The 16,553-nt window shown below is 50.9% G+C and overlaps 1 protein-coding gene across 1 annotated transcript in view; it reads right to left on the reverse strand.

The window, feature by feature from the left end:
* LOC132079267 (hydrocephalus-inducing protein-like) overlaps positions 1-16,553 on the reverse strand; it is a 66,325-nt gene that overhangs the window by 39,411 nt on the left and 10,361 nt on the right. The window contains exons 7-17 of the mRNA XM_059481768.1: positions 15,819-16,023; positions 12,812-12,998; positions 11,710-11,809; positions 10,446-10,564; positions 9,063-9,286; positions 7,113-7,180; positions 5,059-5,291; positions 4,140-4,240; positions 2,766-2,901; positions 2,153-2,317; positions 1,116-1,268 (exon numbers count right to left, since the gene is read on the reverse strand). Coding sequence (XP_059337751.1) covers positions 1,116-1,268; positions 2,153-2,317; positions 2,766-2,901; positions 4,140-4,240; positions 5,059-5,291; positions 7,113-7,180; positions 9,063-9,286; positions 10,446-10,564; positions 11,710-11,809; positions 12,812-12,998; positions 15,819-16,023 — 1,691 coding nt within the window. The remainder of the gene's footprint in view (positions 1-1,115; positions 1,269-2,152; positions 2,318-2,765; positions 2,902-4,139; positions 4,241-5,058; positions 5,292-7,112; positions 7,181-9,062; positions 9,287-10,445; positions 10,565-11,709; positions 11,810-12,811; positions 12,999-15,818; positions 16,024-16,553) is intronic.

Genomic DNA, 16,553 nt, shown 5'->3' on the forward strand with positions numbered 1-16,553 from the left:
CTAGATGCATGTGCTCTGTGGGCATGGCCCACTCTTCCCAAGAACTTTTGTCATCTTGTTTCTCATGGACTTCACGGACTGGGCAAGAGAGCTGGAAGCTGCCCAAAGGAGGGGGGAAAGGCCTTGCACCAGCACAGCTGTACAGACACAGCTCTGCAGGTCTGGCCCTGGTATGAGCACGTGAAACCCAACCTTTACACACCATGAGCACCCAGCCAAGGTGCACTGCTCCCTGCAGAGGCTGAAAGCAGAACTCCATTGTGGAAACAGCTGGAAAAGCATCAAGAGGAAAATTCACACCCCTCCTCCTTGGCCCAGGAGGCTGTGGCTGGACTCTCCCACATGGCCTGATGCTTTATCCACAGACCAAACAAGTCCATAGCATCAGGTTTTATCGAGCTCCACAAGTTCAACACACCCAGCATGAAGAAGAACAAGCCTCAAGCCCCTCACAGATCTCCCCCTCCAGCAGACATCCCAGCCAGCCCCAGGCCCAGCCTACAAGCCCTTCCTGGCTGCACCAGCCCTGCTCCCCCTGCCAGGGGAGCAGCCCCAGCTCCTTCTGCCCTCTGCAGCCCCCCATGTATTAGGCAGCCCTTCTCTGCAGCTGCTCCCCAAAGATGCTCTTCAATAGCACAGAGATCACAGGCTGGGGGGGTTCACAACCCCCACACTTATCTTTGTGTGGACAGCCCAGATGGCTTGACCCACAGGAGCCTCCACATGAGCAGTTTGGCACAAAGCAACTGTAGGTGGACAAGGAAACCATTGGGAAATCCATGCTGTGGGGAGCAAAGGCCCACAGGTTTCTCTTGAGCACAGAGCTCCAAAAATGTGATCACGCAAAGCTAAAGACCTTCCATAAAATTAAGGGAGAACTTGTCAACACAATCCAGATTAATTTCTGCTCCAACATCTCTGCACCTGATTTCACTGAGAGGTGCCCCAGCTAAAACCACTCCAGAGCCAGGTTCCTCTTGCCTTGCTCAGATGGAATATTGGAGTATCTTGCCTCCTCTCACACAGGGCAATATGGAAATCTTGCATATAAAAACCAAGTCATGGCTGCTACTGACCAGTCCATTTCCCTGGAAAACAGCCCCACAGATACTTACAACCTCCATCCTGAAGTCTGTAGGGACATGACCTTTGTTGAAGAGGGTAAGACTTCGTGAAGTAGGCTGTAGTGCTGGGATCTTGCCAAACTCTATCAGCCTGGGACTTGGGTAGATTTGTGCCAGCTGTCCAGTGCTCCGTAATTCTGGTCTCTGTTCCAGGAAGCAGGCAAGAAAGATTAAAAAAAACAAAACAAAACAAAACAAACCATAACAGGGAAACCTAAAAAAGCTTAAACAGCTCAACTGCACTCGAGTTGTTTCTTTAGGGAATGCTTCCACTTTCCAGCTGAAATGCTGGGCTTTTAGAAAAAAAAAAAGAAAATATTCACCTCCAAATTAAAAAGGATTAAGGTATGAGAAACTTTCCAACCACAAATTATTGGCCCAAAGGTAAAAGCTTTGCAAGGAATTTCTAGTTAAGACCAGGCTGAGAGTTAAACAATTAGTTATTGTGGTGGGGAGAAACCCTCCTCTTTAAGGGAAGCAGCCTGATAGTAGAAAGCAGCTGTTTTGTCAGACTTCAGCTTGCACTGCCTGTCCTGGCACAGCTTGCACTGCCTGTCCCTCCTGTTCACTGATTTACATGCAGTGCCACAATGGCCCAGGTTCAGATGTTTGGTGCCACCCAGGGAATTTGGCATCATCATTTCGATCTGTTTTAGTATAAATTTACATCCCTCTCCAACCACTCTTCAAATGCCAGCTTTCCTTTCTTTAAGAGAAGGCTCAAGGTTCCCAGAAGTCTTCTGACATCCTCTTTTGTGCTCAGAGAGATGACATTTTAAAACAGATGTTTCCAAAATTAATAGCATTAAAGATTAATTAACTAAAATAATATTTGATTCCAGCTTAGATGAACTACCTTCTGTGTCAGACACTGAGGTCACCACCTGTGAGGCACGGGCTGTTTGTGCCCCCATCCCTCCTGTCCTTCTCCCCAGCAGCCTGTGCCTGTTTTCCCCAGCAGAGTCCCTGTCCCTGTGCACCCTGCCAGGAGCAGCTGCACACAGGCTCACATCTCCCCTTGCCCTCACCAGGGGGTTTCTCTCATCCCCGAACACGCCGATGAGAATGTCGGTGCGATGCTTCTCCAGTGTTTGGACTTCGATTATAACTGGGACCTCGGCAAAGCTGTGAGGCTGGACAATCCCACAGGGCTTGGGGCTGCTGTAGAGCACAGGAGAGTCCTCCTTGCATTCCTGGAAGGGACACAATGAAATGCAGCTTCAGAGGGACCTTTGAAGAAACCTTAAACTCCTGAACATCCACTGCAACAGCAACCTACACACATGTTTAAAAATCCCCAGAACAAAGGTCAAAGACAGAAACAAGATGCAAGAATTGCAGGCTTAGCATTCTCAGGGGGTCCTGCAAGGAGGGTGCCAGCACAGGCGTTGGTGTCTGTGGATGCAGCGGCTTTCAACAACTCTCTAAGATCTCTCACAAGAAAACACCCTGAAGACTAGACCAGAACATCAACTGTTTCCTCAGGAGGTTGAACTGCATCCTAAAGTTTACATTCAGGATCCTGTTCTCAGCAGATCTTTAAGACTGAATAGAAACCAGAAAGGCTTTATCCAAACCCTTTTTTCCCCTAATAATCTCCTCAATAATATTTGAGAGGAGGAAGTGGATGTGATGCCAAACCTGGGGAATAAGCCCGTAGCAGCCAGGAAAGTCGGTGTCATTTGCAATGAGGAACTTCCTCTCGTATGGCACATTCAGGTGGCACTCATCGTACAGCAGGATTTCAGGGTACACTCTCAGCTCAGGAACGAGACACCTGGGCAAAGAGATGACCCCAGAGGAATCAGAGATACTGAGAGAAGGTAGAACGTTTACCCCCAAAGATTGTGAAATGGAGCATAACACTTGTCACTATCAAATAGATATTTAACAGCCCTACAGTGATAAATTGCCTTCTATCTCTTCCCACTCCCACATGTCTTGTCAAGGAGGGGCAAACCCTGAGAGGCAGCACCCAGAGGCTGCCAAGGGCCCCAGGCAGAGCACTTTGCCCCACAGCTGCCTCAGCCCTTCCTTTACCCAAGAAGGCTTGCAAGGACTCCTGCAACAGTGCCAGTGACCCACGAGCTCTGGGGGAGCCTTCCCAACAAGGATCAGTGCTCCCTAAGGCTCAAGGAACACACAGCTCCAGGGTCTCAATAAAACTGACTCCCTTCTCTGCCATTGTGCTGTTGCCCTGCCTGAGAACTCAGCTCTTTGCCCCAGCCCTGGAGGGCACGAGACAGCAGCTGCCCCACAGAGGGGCTGATCAGCCCCTGCCAGGCCCTGCAGCTCCCTGGCTCCTTCACTGCACAGCTCCAGGCACTGCCTGGCCCCAGCTCCACCTGCTGTACACAGTGGCAGCCCAGGCACTGCCTGGATGGCTCTGCCTGGCACAGGGAACAGCACCAGGGAGCTGCATCCCTCTGGGCATCACACTGACACCCACAGCAGCACAGCAGCATGGAATTCTGCTGCAGCAACAACGACTTTTGGTTTAAGTCTGAGAACGTTAAAGCTCAAAATAGGAAGCACAGGGAAGGAGAAAAACTGGAACTGACCTGCCCCATCAAGGGCTGCTTTCCCCTCATAAGATCTTGCACTCACCACTGTTTCTGTGAGCCACTTTCCCTTGTCATGTGCTGTCATTAACAGAACCAGACCCTGACTCTCAGCAGCTGCTTGGTGTGGCCCAAACCAGTGCAAGGTGCTCACAACCAGCACAACTCCACCTCTTGCAGGAAGGAGAGAAGGCCCTTGGGAAATTTATTCTACCCCAAGGAACAAACCCCAGGCCAATAAAAATATCATTCCTGATCCCTTTAGAAAAAGGCTCAGAACCGTGCTGGGCTATGAGCAGGGGTGCTTTTCACCACAGGCTGCTGACCAAGCACTGCTGTTCTCATGTCCAGCTGGCACAACATGAGGGCATTCAGCAGCACTTCTCCTTGGCAGCTGCAGCCAGCAGAGCCTGGGCAAGGCAGTGCCTGGGGGAGGCCAGGCAAGGGCTGGTACCTGGCTGTGATGATCAGGGCTGTCACTCCCTTGCCAAAACCCTCCAGGTCCACCAGCATTCTCCGGTAGAAATCCATCACGCTGTTGGAGCACAGGGTCACCTGGTGCAAGAGAAAAGTAGTCAATTCTTCCTTACAAAAGCTCATTACCCACGTGTAATATCCTCCAGTTCTTGTTTCATGGTAAAGAAAGGGCAGATTTTGCCTTAATTCTTCTGCTGGTCCATGTTAAAGCAGAGTCTCAGAGTAACAAAAGCCTTCTGGCAAGATCAGATCTGGTAAACACACCTTGCTATCAGGGCATAAGTCTACATTAACCTACATTAAAACATTAGACTAAAGCTTTATGCACCGCTGTATTCAAATTAAGGGGCCAATTTTTCATCTGACTAGGATGACATAAACAGAGGAAATCTGCTGACTTGAACAGAATGAGTTCAGCTTTACAGTAGGAAGCTGAGGGTAAAGTGTGGCCCAGCAGGTGCTGGGCAGTTCATGGCTGCAGTTTTTTTGTCTCCACTGGAGATTCCTGCAGTGAACACAAATCATCTGCTCCCCAGGAGGGGGGAAATGAGACCAAGAAAAAAAGCTCACTGCTTGATACAATGACATCTCTCTAACAGCCACCTTCTGCCCTTATCCTTGCTCTGGCCACTTGTAATCAAATAAATTGCTCTCAAAAACACAAGAATGGCTTCAAGCCTTGACCATAAGGTCTGTGAGCTCAGCATATGATTCTGGAAAGCAAACAGTGCTCCCTGAGGAACATCCCGACTAAGCCAGCCAGCAGAGGCGTCCCAGCAGTGCAGATCTCTCCGTGCCAGGATGCTCCAAGCTGGCACCAGAGCTAAAGCCCTCCCACCCTGCAGTGCAGCTCCAGCCCTGGTGCTGCAGCGGCTGTGGCTGGGCTCTTGCCGTACCTCGATGTCCTGGTGTCCCTGGGGGAGGATGGTGCCTTGGCTGGGATTGATGGTGAACTCCTTGGGCTCCAGATAGAAATTAATTCCGTTCCTCCAGGATGGGTCACCTTCTCTGCGTATCTGATCCAGGCTGTCCACAGCCGGCTGCGTGCCATCGTCCGACATGCGGAGCTGGAACGTCACGGGCACCGCGGAGCTGTTGGTGAGGCGGCAGCGCTGCGTGTGGGGAAAGCCTGGGCAAGGACACAAATATCCATTCAGGCCCCCAGCAGGGCATGATCCTGGGGGAATATCATGGCAGGATCAAAGTGGGATTGGAGTTGAGCTCTTTATGATCTGAACTACAGCTCACCCAGAAGCCGCGTGAGGAATTAATCGTCACTTAGCTCCCTTTGACACAGATTCCAGACTGCAGCCTTGAAAATGCCCACTCCTAGCCCTGCTGAACACTGCAAGCTTGTCTCTTTGTGATGGGAAGGAGCTCCCTCACCTGCCTCAAACCAGCACCAGTTCTCTCTCAGTGATGAGTGTGCACCCAGACCCAGCATTTACTCTGAGAATTCAAGCTGTAAAATTCCCTGTCAAGTCTGCCAACACTCTCAGTTTTCAAGATATATAAACAGTGAGTTGTCCTTGAGAAGAAGCTACAGCAAAAAAAGTGAGGATAGAATCAGGAACTAGAACATGATGCATTTAATGCAGCTTGTCTCTGCAGGACCCTTAAGGCATCTCTTGGTTTGGGCCGAACAGACTGAGCACGTGACAGCTCAGAGCCCACTCAGCTGGGGGCACAGCCTAGCCTTGCTTTGAGATTAGCAATCAGGAACCAGGTCCCACCTCAGCCCACAAACAGGGACATCACAGCCATGATGCTCACTGAGAGTGCTGCCTGCAAGGGTTTACCCCACTTTGGCTCTGAGATTTGCTTTCCATCCTGCAAAGCCAGAGATACAGCCACTCATGGTGGGGATGTCCTGCAGAGCGCGCAGAGCAGCCACAGCCTGCTCTGCACTGCACATCTGGCTGGGCTGGCCAGCTCTGTGGGGAGGAGACTTCTCCCCAGGCCTGCTCACCAAGAGCATCTGGGACACAGATGGGGAGAAAAAACAACTGCAGGTGCAGCCCAGAGCTTCTCTGTGCCCATCCAAGTGACCACTGCCAGCTCCAGCAGGGACTCTGGCAGGGAGGCAAGGGAGGCACAAAAAGGACAAACACAGATGTCAAAACCTCAAATGAGACTGAGGCCAGCACATGCAGACAACAGTCAACAGTTGAAAAGAAGCAAAGACAAAACAGCTGCCTTCAGCTGAAGAGACTTCAGGAATGAAATCAGATTAAGTAGGGTGAATCTCCTGTTTCAGAACCATATTTCCATCTGTTGCCTTTCTTCTTCCATTTATTCAAAAGGCATCCTAACAAGTGCCTCAGTGGTGATGCAGGGTGGGGAAGAAGCAGCTCAGGAAAGGCAATGAGTTTTCTTTAAAAGTTCATGAACTTCATTAATATGGGTTTAGGCTTCATAGTGAATATTCCCCTTGGTCTGGGAAGAGGGACAGGAGTTTTGGGGTGGGCTTTTCTGAGATCCCCGCAGCTCCTCCTGCCTTTGAACACAACTACGCCAAAGGGGAAAAACACTACTTGGTGGGTTGGAAACTTCTGTTATTGTGTTCTTGTTTGTGCTGTCTTGATATATTCTAGTAAAGAACTGTTATTCCTTTTCCCATGTTTTTTTTGCCTGGAAGCTCTGTAGTTTCAAAAGTATAATAATTTGAAAGGGAGGGGGTTCTCTTTCCATTCTAGGAAGATTCCCCTTCCTTGGCAGACATCTGTCTTTTAAAGCAGGACAGAGACACCAGAAAATACTGACTTTCCATTCCTTGCTTCTACTGGATCTCACAATGGCAAAAGGCTACCTGAGGCACCAGCAGCCCTGGAGGTCACAGCCTGAAGAGGCTGCTGTGGCAGAACATGAGTGACAGATGCTTTTATGTCCAAGGGCTCCATTTTGGAAGGCACAGATCCCTGACGCTGTGTCCGGCCCAGGGAACACTCACCAAAGGAGATCTCACCGAAGTTGATCTCATCGACATCGAACTCTAAGCTTGGCACGGTGACGCTGCCCCTGGAGGACAGAGCAGGCAATGGCTCGGTTAAAGGCATTGCAAAGGTGTGGCTGTCGTGGCTCAGGGGCACAAAACCTGGGCTCAGGGCACCCTGGGTTTCCAACCAACACAGCCCCGTGTGCTCAGCACAGGGCCCTGGGCACAGGAGGCAGCTCAAGCCAAGGGGCAGCAGCCAACAGCCACTGATGGGCAGGCAGGAGAGGCCCCAGGATGCTGGTGATCCCATGAAGGACCCTGAACACACACCCCAACTTGGCTCTGTGCCTCAGTTTCCCCATCTGAAATGGCATGGACATCAAGGTGTCCCCACAAACTTCTGTAAGCAGCCCTTCCAGCCACAGCTTCCCTGCTTTGCTCCTTCTGAGCTGCAACTGCTGTTCCCATGGAGGAGCTTTCTCAGGAGAGTTTGACCCATACAATCATTACAGACAGTTTTGAGACATGAAGCCAGGGGAGCCCCAAACATCCTCTGAAAAGAGCAGCAACAGTTCTACACAATGGACAGATCAATCCTAGAGGCAAGGACCAGCTTGTCAGCAGTGCACCAGCTGGCACAGCCAAGAGCAAGAGCTTCAACAACCAAACAAGGCTGTCCTGAATCTAGCACAGCACCTCACCTGTCCTTGAACTCAGCAGACACACTCCAAAAGCCACCAACATCCACTGAAATCAGCACTTGAAGCTGCACAACACTCATGAGTTTATTTCATGTATCGATGCCAATCAATGCCCACTCTGCCTTTTGGTTCAAAATCAAGGAGCAGTGAACTGTGCCTTGTGTTGTACTCACAGGACTGCCCCTGGCTCTGCTCTGCACATCTCAGCAAGAGAGACCTGCCCCTGCTCAAGGAGAAAGCTGCTTATGCACAAACACCCCATGACCACTTTGGGGAAAGGACAGAGAAGAATCAATTATTTGATGGTGAAAGGTTCCCTCTTGATTTCCAAACTAAAAAAGCAGCACCTTTCCTCCAAAAGCAAAGCCAGCATCATTGTTTCTCCACTATGGGCAGACCTACTCACCACTTTTCTCTTGCTAAGTAATAACTTTCTTGTTCTTTTTAATCCATTTCCCTTATCTCATTGGTATAATCCAGTTTTCATTTCTTTACTGCCTTGAGCCAGTGCTGCCCAAGAGCAGCAGCCCAGCTCCAAAGCTGCAGAGCAGCCAGCATCAGCTCTCCTGCTTCCACTCCATTATCCTGCAGCACATGGCTCAGGCTGGCAGGGACAAGGCCTCACGCTGCTGTGGTGCTGAGCACTGAGCTCTGCCTCCCCTATGATCCGCCCTTCTCCCTGTGGCTGGGCCAGGATTGTCTCTTGCCATGGCACCAGCCCACGGGATGGTGCCCAAGTCCTTGGCACAGTTCCTGACTCCCACATCAGCGCTTTGCTGGCTGTGCAAAGGAGGCACCAGAGCCCTCTGGGCACAGGAGCTGGGGGCACAGCTTGTGCCCCACAGCATGGCCATGAGAGGTGAGCTGAGGCTGCTGCTGCCCATCTGGCAGGGATTATTCACAGGAGTTTTTACAAACACTGCTGCTGCTGCAGAATCAGCCAGGCTGGCCCATCTGCAAAGCCCTGGGGGCCTTGCTGGGTGTTCAGGTGGGACATCCCAGAGCAGCTGCTGCCCAAAGCTGATCCATCCCACTGCCTGCCATGGCCCAAGGCACAGGGAGATCCCTGCAGGGACGAGTCATTCCAGCTCCCAGCTACCACACAGGGCAGCAGGCAGCCTCACACTAAGGTAATGCTAGCATCAAAGCAGAGATTCAGACCTCAGGATACACCTTTTTTCTCTGCTCCACCCCAGAATGAGGTAGGTGGGGGATGTCCCAGAGACAGCCACAGATGTGCCCACCCAGCTCCCAGGGTCCTTACTTGATGGTCAGGATGGCAGGCATAGGAGATCCAGCCACACTGAACTGGAACTCCTCCTCAAAGCTCCCCAGCACGGTGGCACTGAAGGCGATCTGAATAGTCTGGTTCCCACCTGCTGCAATGATCCCCTCCTCAGGCTCAAACTTGAAGCAGGAGCCCACGTTGGTGGTTGAAGGGATATAGATGAAGGGAGCATCAAGAGCTCCTGTGTTAATCAGTTCCACCTGCAGAAGCAAGAAAGCAAAATGGAAATCCATGTGGAACCTTCCTTTCTTGTGAGTTATTGTCTAATGATGCAATGAACACCCAGAAAAGGCAGAAGATGCTTTGTGCTGCTGAATGGCACAAGTCCAAAGATACAACAGGACAACTTCTGCCTTTGGGTTTTCATGCAGAGCAGTGGCAACTCCACAGAACTGCAGTCACCCTGGGCTTATCCCGTGGGCACAGAGCAGTGCCCCTCTGCTCAGCAGCACCAAGCACATTGAGAGCTGGCGCTGAGAGCAACGTGGGCTGATTGCAGCTGCATAGGGAATCACCCCAGAGCTGCTGCTGCCCCAGTGAGCACAGCTCCAACAGCACCATCTGCTCATTCACCTTTTCGCAGACCATGAAAACAATACATTGAGAATGAGGCATCAGCATCAAAACATACAGACAGCACCATCTTTTGGTAAGAAAACTCAGGGTGTCTTTCCCTTCCACAGCCACACTTTTGAAAGTGTCTGGCATGATGTAGAGCCTCATTTTCTACATCTTTCAGTTGCTCTCCTTGATTTATTTTTTTTTTTCTGGAGGGAGAGGTAAATAGGTAGAAAACTCCTTTGCTTTATTCCCAGGAGCACTTTTCTCTTTCTCGGGTCAGAGATGCACCGAGGCCAAAGTGTGGTGAGGGACTGGTCAGCAAGGAAAAGAACTCCCAAGCCTTTAGCAAGGGCCAGCACTGAGCCAGGAGGCTGGATGGCTTTCCTGTGACTTCCAGGAATAGGCAGGGACACTTGGCTGGCAGCTGTTTGCAGTGGGCTGAAGCCCAAGGCAGCCAGTTTGTTGCAGCTGCTTCTGCAGAGCCCAGTGCAAAGGGGCCTTGTGTCTGGCACTGCCACAAAAGCCTCTGAACATGCAGCTTTTTGAGGCAGTGTTGGTTTCATGTGCCAAGGGGTTGTTTTGCAGGAAGCCTCCCAGCTGATCCCTAAGGAAGGCTGCCCAAAAGCAGGGACTGGGGCTTCAGGAACAACAGACACACCTTTGTGACCCCTGAGATTTGAGCAGTCCATCAAATATTCCCTGCTCACAAGTGCCCAGGTTGGCAGCAATTCCACAGCTGCACCAGGCTTGCTGCTGCCTCAGGAGCCATCAGGATCCATCCCAAGCCCTGCTGCTCACCTCATGGATGTGGGAAGAGTTGACAAAAACATTCCCAATGTTCAGTGTATGAGAGCTGAATTCGACCAAGGGTCCTTGGCCTTCCCCTCTGAGGCGCAGGGGCAGCCTGCTCTCACGGCCTGGGGAGAGATGTCCATTGCAGTACAATCATTCCCTCTGCTCCACTGCATTTTCCAGGCTGGATGCAACCAGCTCCTGATGCTGCAGGAGAAGATATGCACCCTTCTCTTCCCTCAGGAGACATCCCTTGGGGCTGACTTCTAATTTCTAACCCATTCCTCAGGCTGCTTTCCAATTTAAACCAGCAGTCTGCTGAGTTTAAAACATCTCTGATGTCCTGTAGTGACAGGCCAAGGAGTAATGGGTAGAAATTGAAAGAAATTTAGGTTAGATATTAGGGAAGAAATTTTTTACTATGGGGTGGTGAGGCACTGGGGCAGATTCCCCAAGGGTGAGGCTCCAACCCTGAAAGTGTTCAAAGCCACGCTGGATGGGGCTTGGAGCTACCTGATCTAGTGGGAAGGGACTAGATGATCTTTAAGGTCCATTCCATCCTGAACATGCTAGAATTCTGTGGTTTCTTTCCCATGCACTTAGAGGAACTCTGAAATCCATTCAGGGAAGGCACAAAGCTTATTAAGAGCAAATTGCCAGGCAGCAATTGCCAAACTACCTGGCCCAGTAGCACACAACTTCATTGCCAAAGTCCTCAATTTCTGACACTCAGCACTGTGTTCTATTTCCACAGACTGTGAGCTGCAAGGTGACAATTCCCACACAGGGACAGAAGCAGGTGCTGGCCAAGGGTGCTCCTTCTACAACCACCCTGGGCTCAGTGGGGCTCAGCCATGTCTGGGCACTGGGAGGTGATCCAGGCTCAGGGAGCACATTTATAATTCAGCTCCTGCTGCCTGATGATGAATCCATGTCAAATGGAGCCATCCTGGAGGTGTCTAGAGGGGCTTAGTGCTTGTTCACTGAAGCTGTTCTGCTCTGTAGCTCTTTGGCCTTTGAGGAAATGCTGGCAAAGCCATGGCATGAAAACTTCTCCCTGCACTGCCTGGGTTGCTCTGGGATTGGTAACCCAGACACGGCTGTTCTGAGCCCTGGCCCAGCACGGGAGACTCCCTGGGAGCTGCAGGGCCAGTGGGGATGTGCCAGCACTGCCCTGCTGACCAGGGACTCTTCCCAGCACTTCCATGGGAGCCCAGGCTGGCACCATGGCTTCACTGTGGGTGAGAGAAGCAGAGGGAAGGAGCTGTACCTGAGATGCTGAGGTAAGCCATACTTTGGTACCCCAGTACGTCCAGGGGTTTAAAGGTCACTCTGATTCCGGCCGAACAATGCGGCCCGATTTCTCCCTCCTACAACAGAAAGACAGCAAAACATTTCTCTTCAAACTTTGTGTTTCTTGTTCTCAACCACAGTCCTGTAAGCCTTGATTTAGAGCATCAATGATGAGTGAACAACACAAGGAGCCCAAGGAAACACTCCAAACCCAGCTTAACATAGTGCTGGAAGCTCTCAATGCTCAGCTGATCAGCTCCCACTCCCCACAATATTCCTGCTGCTCTGACACAAGCTCTTGGTCCCATCATGCTGCTGTCAGCTACAGTGGGATGCAACTGCCACTGTGCCCTGCTGGCTCTTGGCCTTAGATGGACCATAGCTGTAACCAAGAAGAGAACATGATCCCCTTCCTTGGAAATAAAAATATTAGTTTAATCTGTTTTGAAAGAAAGCAGAGGTTGGCATTATTCTAGGGTTTACTCCAAGATAAGAAGAGATTTTGCACTGTGCAGACAGCAGGCATTCATCATCTCTCACAATGCCAGTACTCAGAATCAAGGCTCTGGTTGATGGGAGCATGTGGCAGTTTGCTTGCATCACCAGAAAAGGAAAAGGTTTTCTGTCCCTGTGTGCAGGACAACTCCAAAGGCCCATTTTAACCTTCCACCCTGGTGTCCAGGCTCACAGATGACGCTGGAAGGGACACTCAGAAACAGTGCAAGGCATGGTTACAGGAGGGGATTGGCATTTCTGTCATTAACATTGGGCTGAATTTGGCCTCCTTTTGCCAGGGAACCATTGCAAGCTTCAGGTCAGTGTGTGAGCTGGCAGTGCTCCAACAGCCTCTGCTGAGCCCCACGTGTGGGGGGAGCCCCTGCCTACAGGAACTGCTCCCTGGGACACTGACAGGACACGCAGGCAGGGCCTTGAGCTCCAGCCTGGCAGCAGAACTGGGCTTTGTCAGGCTCCCAGCCCTGCCCGGAGCCTGCAGGGCACAAATGCTTTGAGCAGGGAGCTCTGCAGCCGCTCCAGAAAGGAGGAGGAGGAGGAAAATGGGGTTCTCACCTATCACTTACCATTGGCTCAATGAAAAAAATGTCATCGGAGAACATCATGGAGTCTTCTTGCACCTCTGCCATCTTCTCCTGGGCCATGCTGGTCAGGAGAGCAGCACCGTCTTCATCTTTCTCCTCCTCTGATTTTTTCTCCTCTGTGAATTTTTCCAGCCTCACCTGCCTCGGTGAGTGCAGCAAACTGCGCCGCCTGCAGCCCCAGGGAGAGACAAGGCCAGCAGATGGTTTCATGAGCCACAGATTTGCAGAGAGAAGTGTGAGTGCAGGAGAGAAAGCACTTGGGGAGGAGCAGCAGCAGTTCCCCAGCAAGGGCTGACCCCAAGCCATGGGAGTCCCAGATGGATCAGAGGACAACTTGTTCACTGGCACAAGGTAGTTTTACTCCACACTTGCAAGCTCAGGAGAGCTTTCCAAAGCCAGAAGCCCTCAAGAGAACCTCCTGGCTCAAAGCCTCTGCCAAAACTGAGGGAGAATCCACCGACCACCTCAGCTGGCTTTTCCTACCACTGAGCTACTTGGGGAAAGCAGATAAAAGATCAGGGAGCAGGACTTCCCTGGGAAGGGGAGATGAAGCTGGCTTGCAGCTACATGTTACCAGCATCACTCTTTGTTTCTTTCATTTTGGACCTGCCCCGTTCCCTACTCTGCCTTTCACAAGAGCATCCCAGAGCACTTCCACAGGAAATTGATGAATTCAGGCACCACATCCCTTCAGTGACATTCAAGGCTTTATATGCATGAAAACAGAGGCTCTGAGAGGGGAAGGGACTTTGTTGTGCAGGAGGGCAACAGCAAACTCCTGGAGTTTCATGATCCAGAGCTTTTTGGGTCCCATCCCAGTGCATGGTAGTAGAATGTCCTGAAAGGGAAAGGATCCTGCACTATCTCCTCTCATAAAAAGTCCTCTTTGCTCTGAAATCTCAAAAGCTTCTCTGGCAGCAGGACAGTGGCCTTGGAGCTAAAACTATTCCTGTGACTGGAAGTAAGGAAGAACAACATGTCCTGGTGACAGTCTAGGAAACAAAGTGGCATAAAACCAGATGCAATTGGAAGAAACCCCACAAAAGCAAAACCAAGTTGAAGTTTACTTTGGGGAAACGTAGTTGCTTCTGAGGGGAAAGTGGATCACCTGGGGTCCAGGCTGAGGCAGGCAAGTGGGAAAAAATGGAAATAAACAGCCCAGGGAAGTAGCCAGAGAAGGTCATGGGATTTTCTTTTACCACACAGAGCTTGTATGGAAGTCAAACACAGTGTAAGGAGATAGAGAACAGTGGCAAACCAAGAAGCCCAGGGCACTGAAGGACCCTCTCACCAGCCATTCAAGCGGGCAAGGGTCGATCTCCTGGTCCTTTGCAGGCAATTTAAAATGGCTCTGGGGAGTGTGAGTGACCTGGCCCGCAGCACACAGGGGCTTGCCACGGCACTTTTGGCCCAGCAGTTTTGGCCCAGCAGTTTTTCAGTTTTTGCTTGGCTGAGCAGAAAGGGTGCAGTGACTCACTCTCCTTGTGTAGTGGGTTGTGTCTATTTGCTGGTTGTGAGGTGCAAGCCTTTTTTTTTTCTTTCTTTCTTGTTTCTGCTTTTTTATTTCCCTAGCAATGGTTTACAAATGATGAAAAGCCCTTGCTGCTGCTGCTGCCAGCAGGAGTGCACTAACTCAAACAGAACCCTTAGAAAGGACGAAGCTGCCCAGGCCCCTGGCTGCAGGGAGGGTCTGGCCTGGTGCTAAGATCAGAGGTTAGTGCAAAAGACACCTGTGTGTGGAGTCAGCAGGTGAATGATCTGCTCTGTCCCGTAGCAGAGCTTAAGGAAGAAGTGGAAAGGCTGAGGAGCATTAGGGAGAGTGAAAAATAAATAAACTGGTGGAGTTACACCCGTCCAACCCTGAGAGAAGCTCAGCAGGAACCAGAGGAGCCCTGCCCATCTTGTGAGCAGGCAGAAGGAGGAGACCTAAGAGACAGTGGGGAATGGAAATGGGTCTCTACAGGAGAGGTAATAAAATTCTGTCCTGACCCCCATCACCCACCCAGGTGCCCTGACAGAACAGGTATGAGGCCTTGCCTCCAGAGGGTCAGGCAGATGACACTAAGGAACAAATTCTGTCTGGAGAGCCTCCCAGTTGCACTTGGGCTGTCAGACAGATCACAGCCTCAAGTATTAACAAGAAGGGTGGTGGTAGTAGGTGACTCCCTTCTAAGGGGAACTGAGGGCCCTGTACATTGACCAGATCCATTCCACAGGGAAGCTACCTCCCTGGAGGTAGGTGCTACCTCCCTGGAGTCCAGGTACTGGATATCACCAGGAGATCCTCTAATGATAAATTAGGGAATTTAGTTCCCTAAATGAACTTGATCTGTTCACCACTGTCTGGGGTACAGTGACCGTGAAATAATTGAGTTCTCAATATTTGGTGAAATGAGGAGGGGCATCAACAAAACTTCCACTGTGGACTCCTGGAGGGCAGACTTTGGCCTGTTCAAGAGACTGATTTGGAGAGTGCCTTGGCAAACAGCCCTTAAATACAAAGGGGTCCAGGAAGAATGGAGATACTTCAAGAAAGAAGTCTTCAAGACACAGGAACAAACTGTCTCTGTGTGCTGAAAGACAAGCTGATGGAGAAAACAACCAGCCTGGATGGGCAAGGAGCTCTTGAAGGAACTAAGGGAAAAAAAAGAGGGTGTGTCACCTTTGGAAAGAGGGGCTAGCAACTCAGGAACTGTTTAAGGATGTTGGTCATGTAGGAAAAAGATTAGAGAGGCAAAAGCCCAATTAGAACTTGAGGAAATCCAGTCATTGCAGCCAACCTTTCCTTCCAAAAATGCCATCCTTGGTTGGAGTATAAATGGAACTGGAATGCTGAGTGCTGAGCTCCTGAAGCACAGGGTGACACACCCCACTGCCAGGCATGGTTTACTTGGCCTAAACCATTCAAAAGCACCAACACCCCCTGAGGCCACACATCAGTTTCAGTCCTGGGCCATATATCTCACTGAAATGTATCTTTCAAACCAACCTCCTCTTCACTTCATTCTCACGTTCCTCAGTAGGAAAGGCCTTCCACTGGAAGTGGGCTGTGATGTTACTCCTGTTTTCAATGAACAGGGTTCTGTGGGTAGATGTGGTGATGTAGGTGGTGTCAACGTGCACGATATTTGTGCTCAGCCCAACGTTGACATCTACAGCTTCTCCACAGAGCTTTGTGTGGATTCTTTCTTCACCTGGAACAAAGCAAAGGAGAGTCTTTGCTCAGCTCACTGGCTGATGGAAGCACAAGGAACAGAGCAAACCACAGGGCACAGAAGAAGGTGTCCCAGCTTTTAGTTGCATTAGCAGTTCTGTGCATCAGTCCGTTTATCACATCCTGACAGCTCTGTGTGTGTAGAGCGTGGGGATGTCCTGGGCAGCTCCTTAAACACCTTATTTCTGAGAGTGTTTGTGGAGATTTGGCCCCAAGGTGACAGGATGGACAGGGAGATTGGTCCATGTGCTCTGGTGACCCACTCAGATCACCAGGATTTCTGATTTCTGCATCCAAGTCCTTCAGGTGACAGGGCTGAGGAGCCCTGCTCAGTCCTGCCTTGCCCAGGCTCTCCCCGGGCATCCCAGGAGACTCCTGTCTCTCCTGATCCCTTGGATCCCTTCTTGCTGACCAGCAAATATGCCTGGGGGCAGGTGGGCAGCAAAAGGAGGCCCAGAGGAACAAATGAAGTGACAGCCCACAGCAGGAGGGGACACAGGTGAGGAAACA

The sequence above is a fragment of the Ammospiza nelsoni genome, chromosome 13 (genome assembly GCF_027579445.1).
Source record: "Ammospiza nelsoni isolate bAmmNel1 chromosome 13, bAmmNel1.pri, whole genome shotgun sequence".
Lineage (NCBI taxonomy): Eukaryota > Metazoa > Chordata > Aves > Passeriformes > Passerellidae > Ammospiza > Ammospiza nelsoni.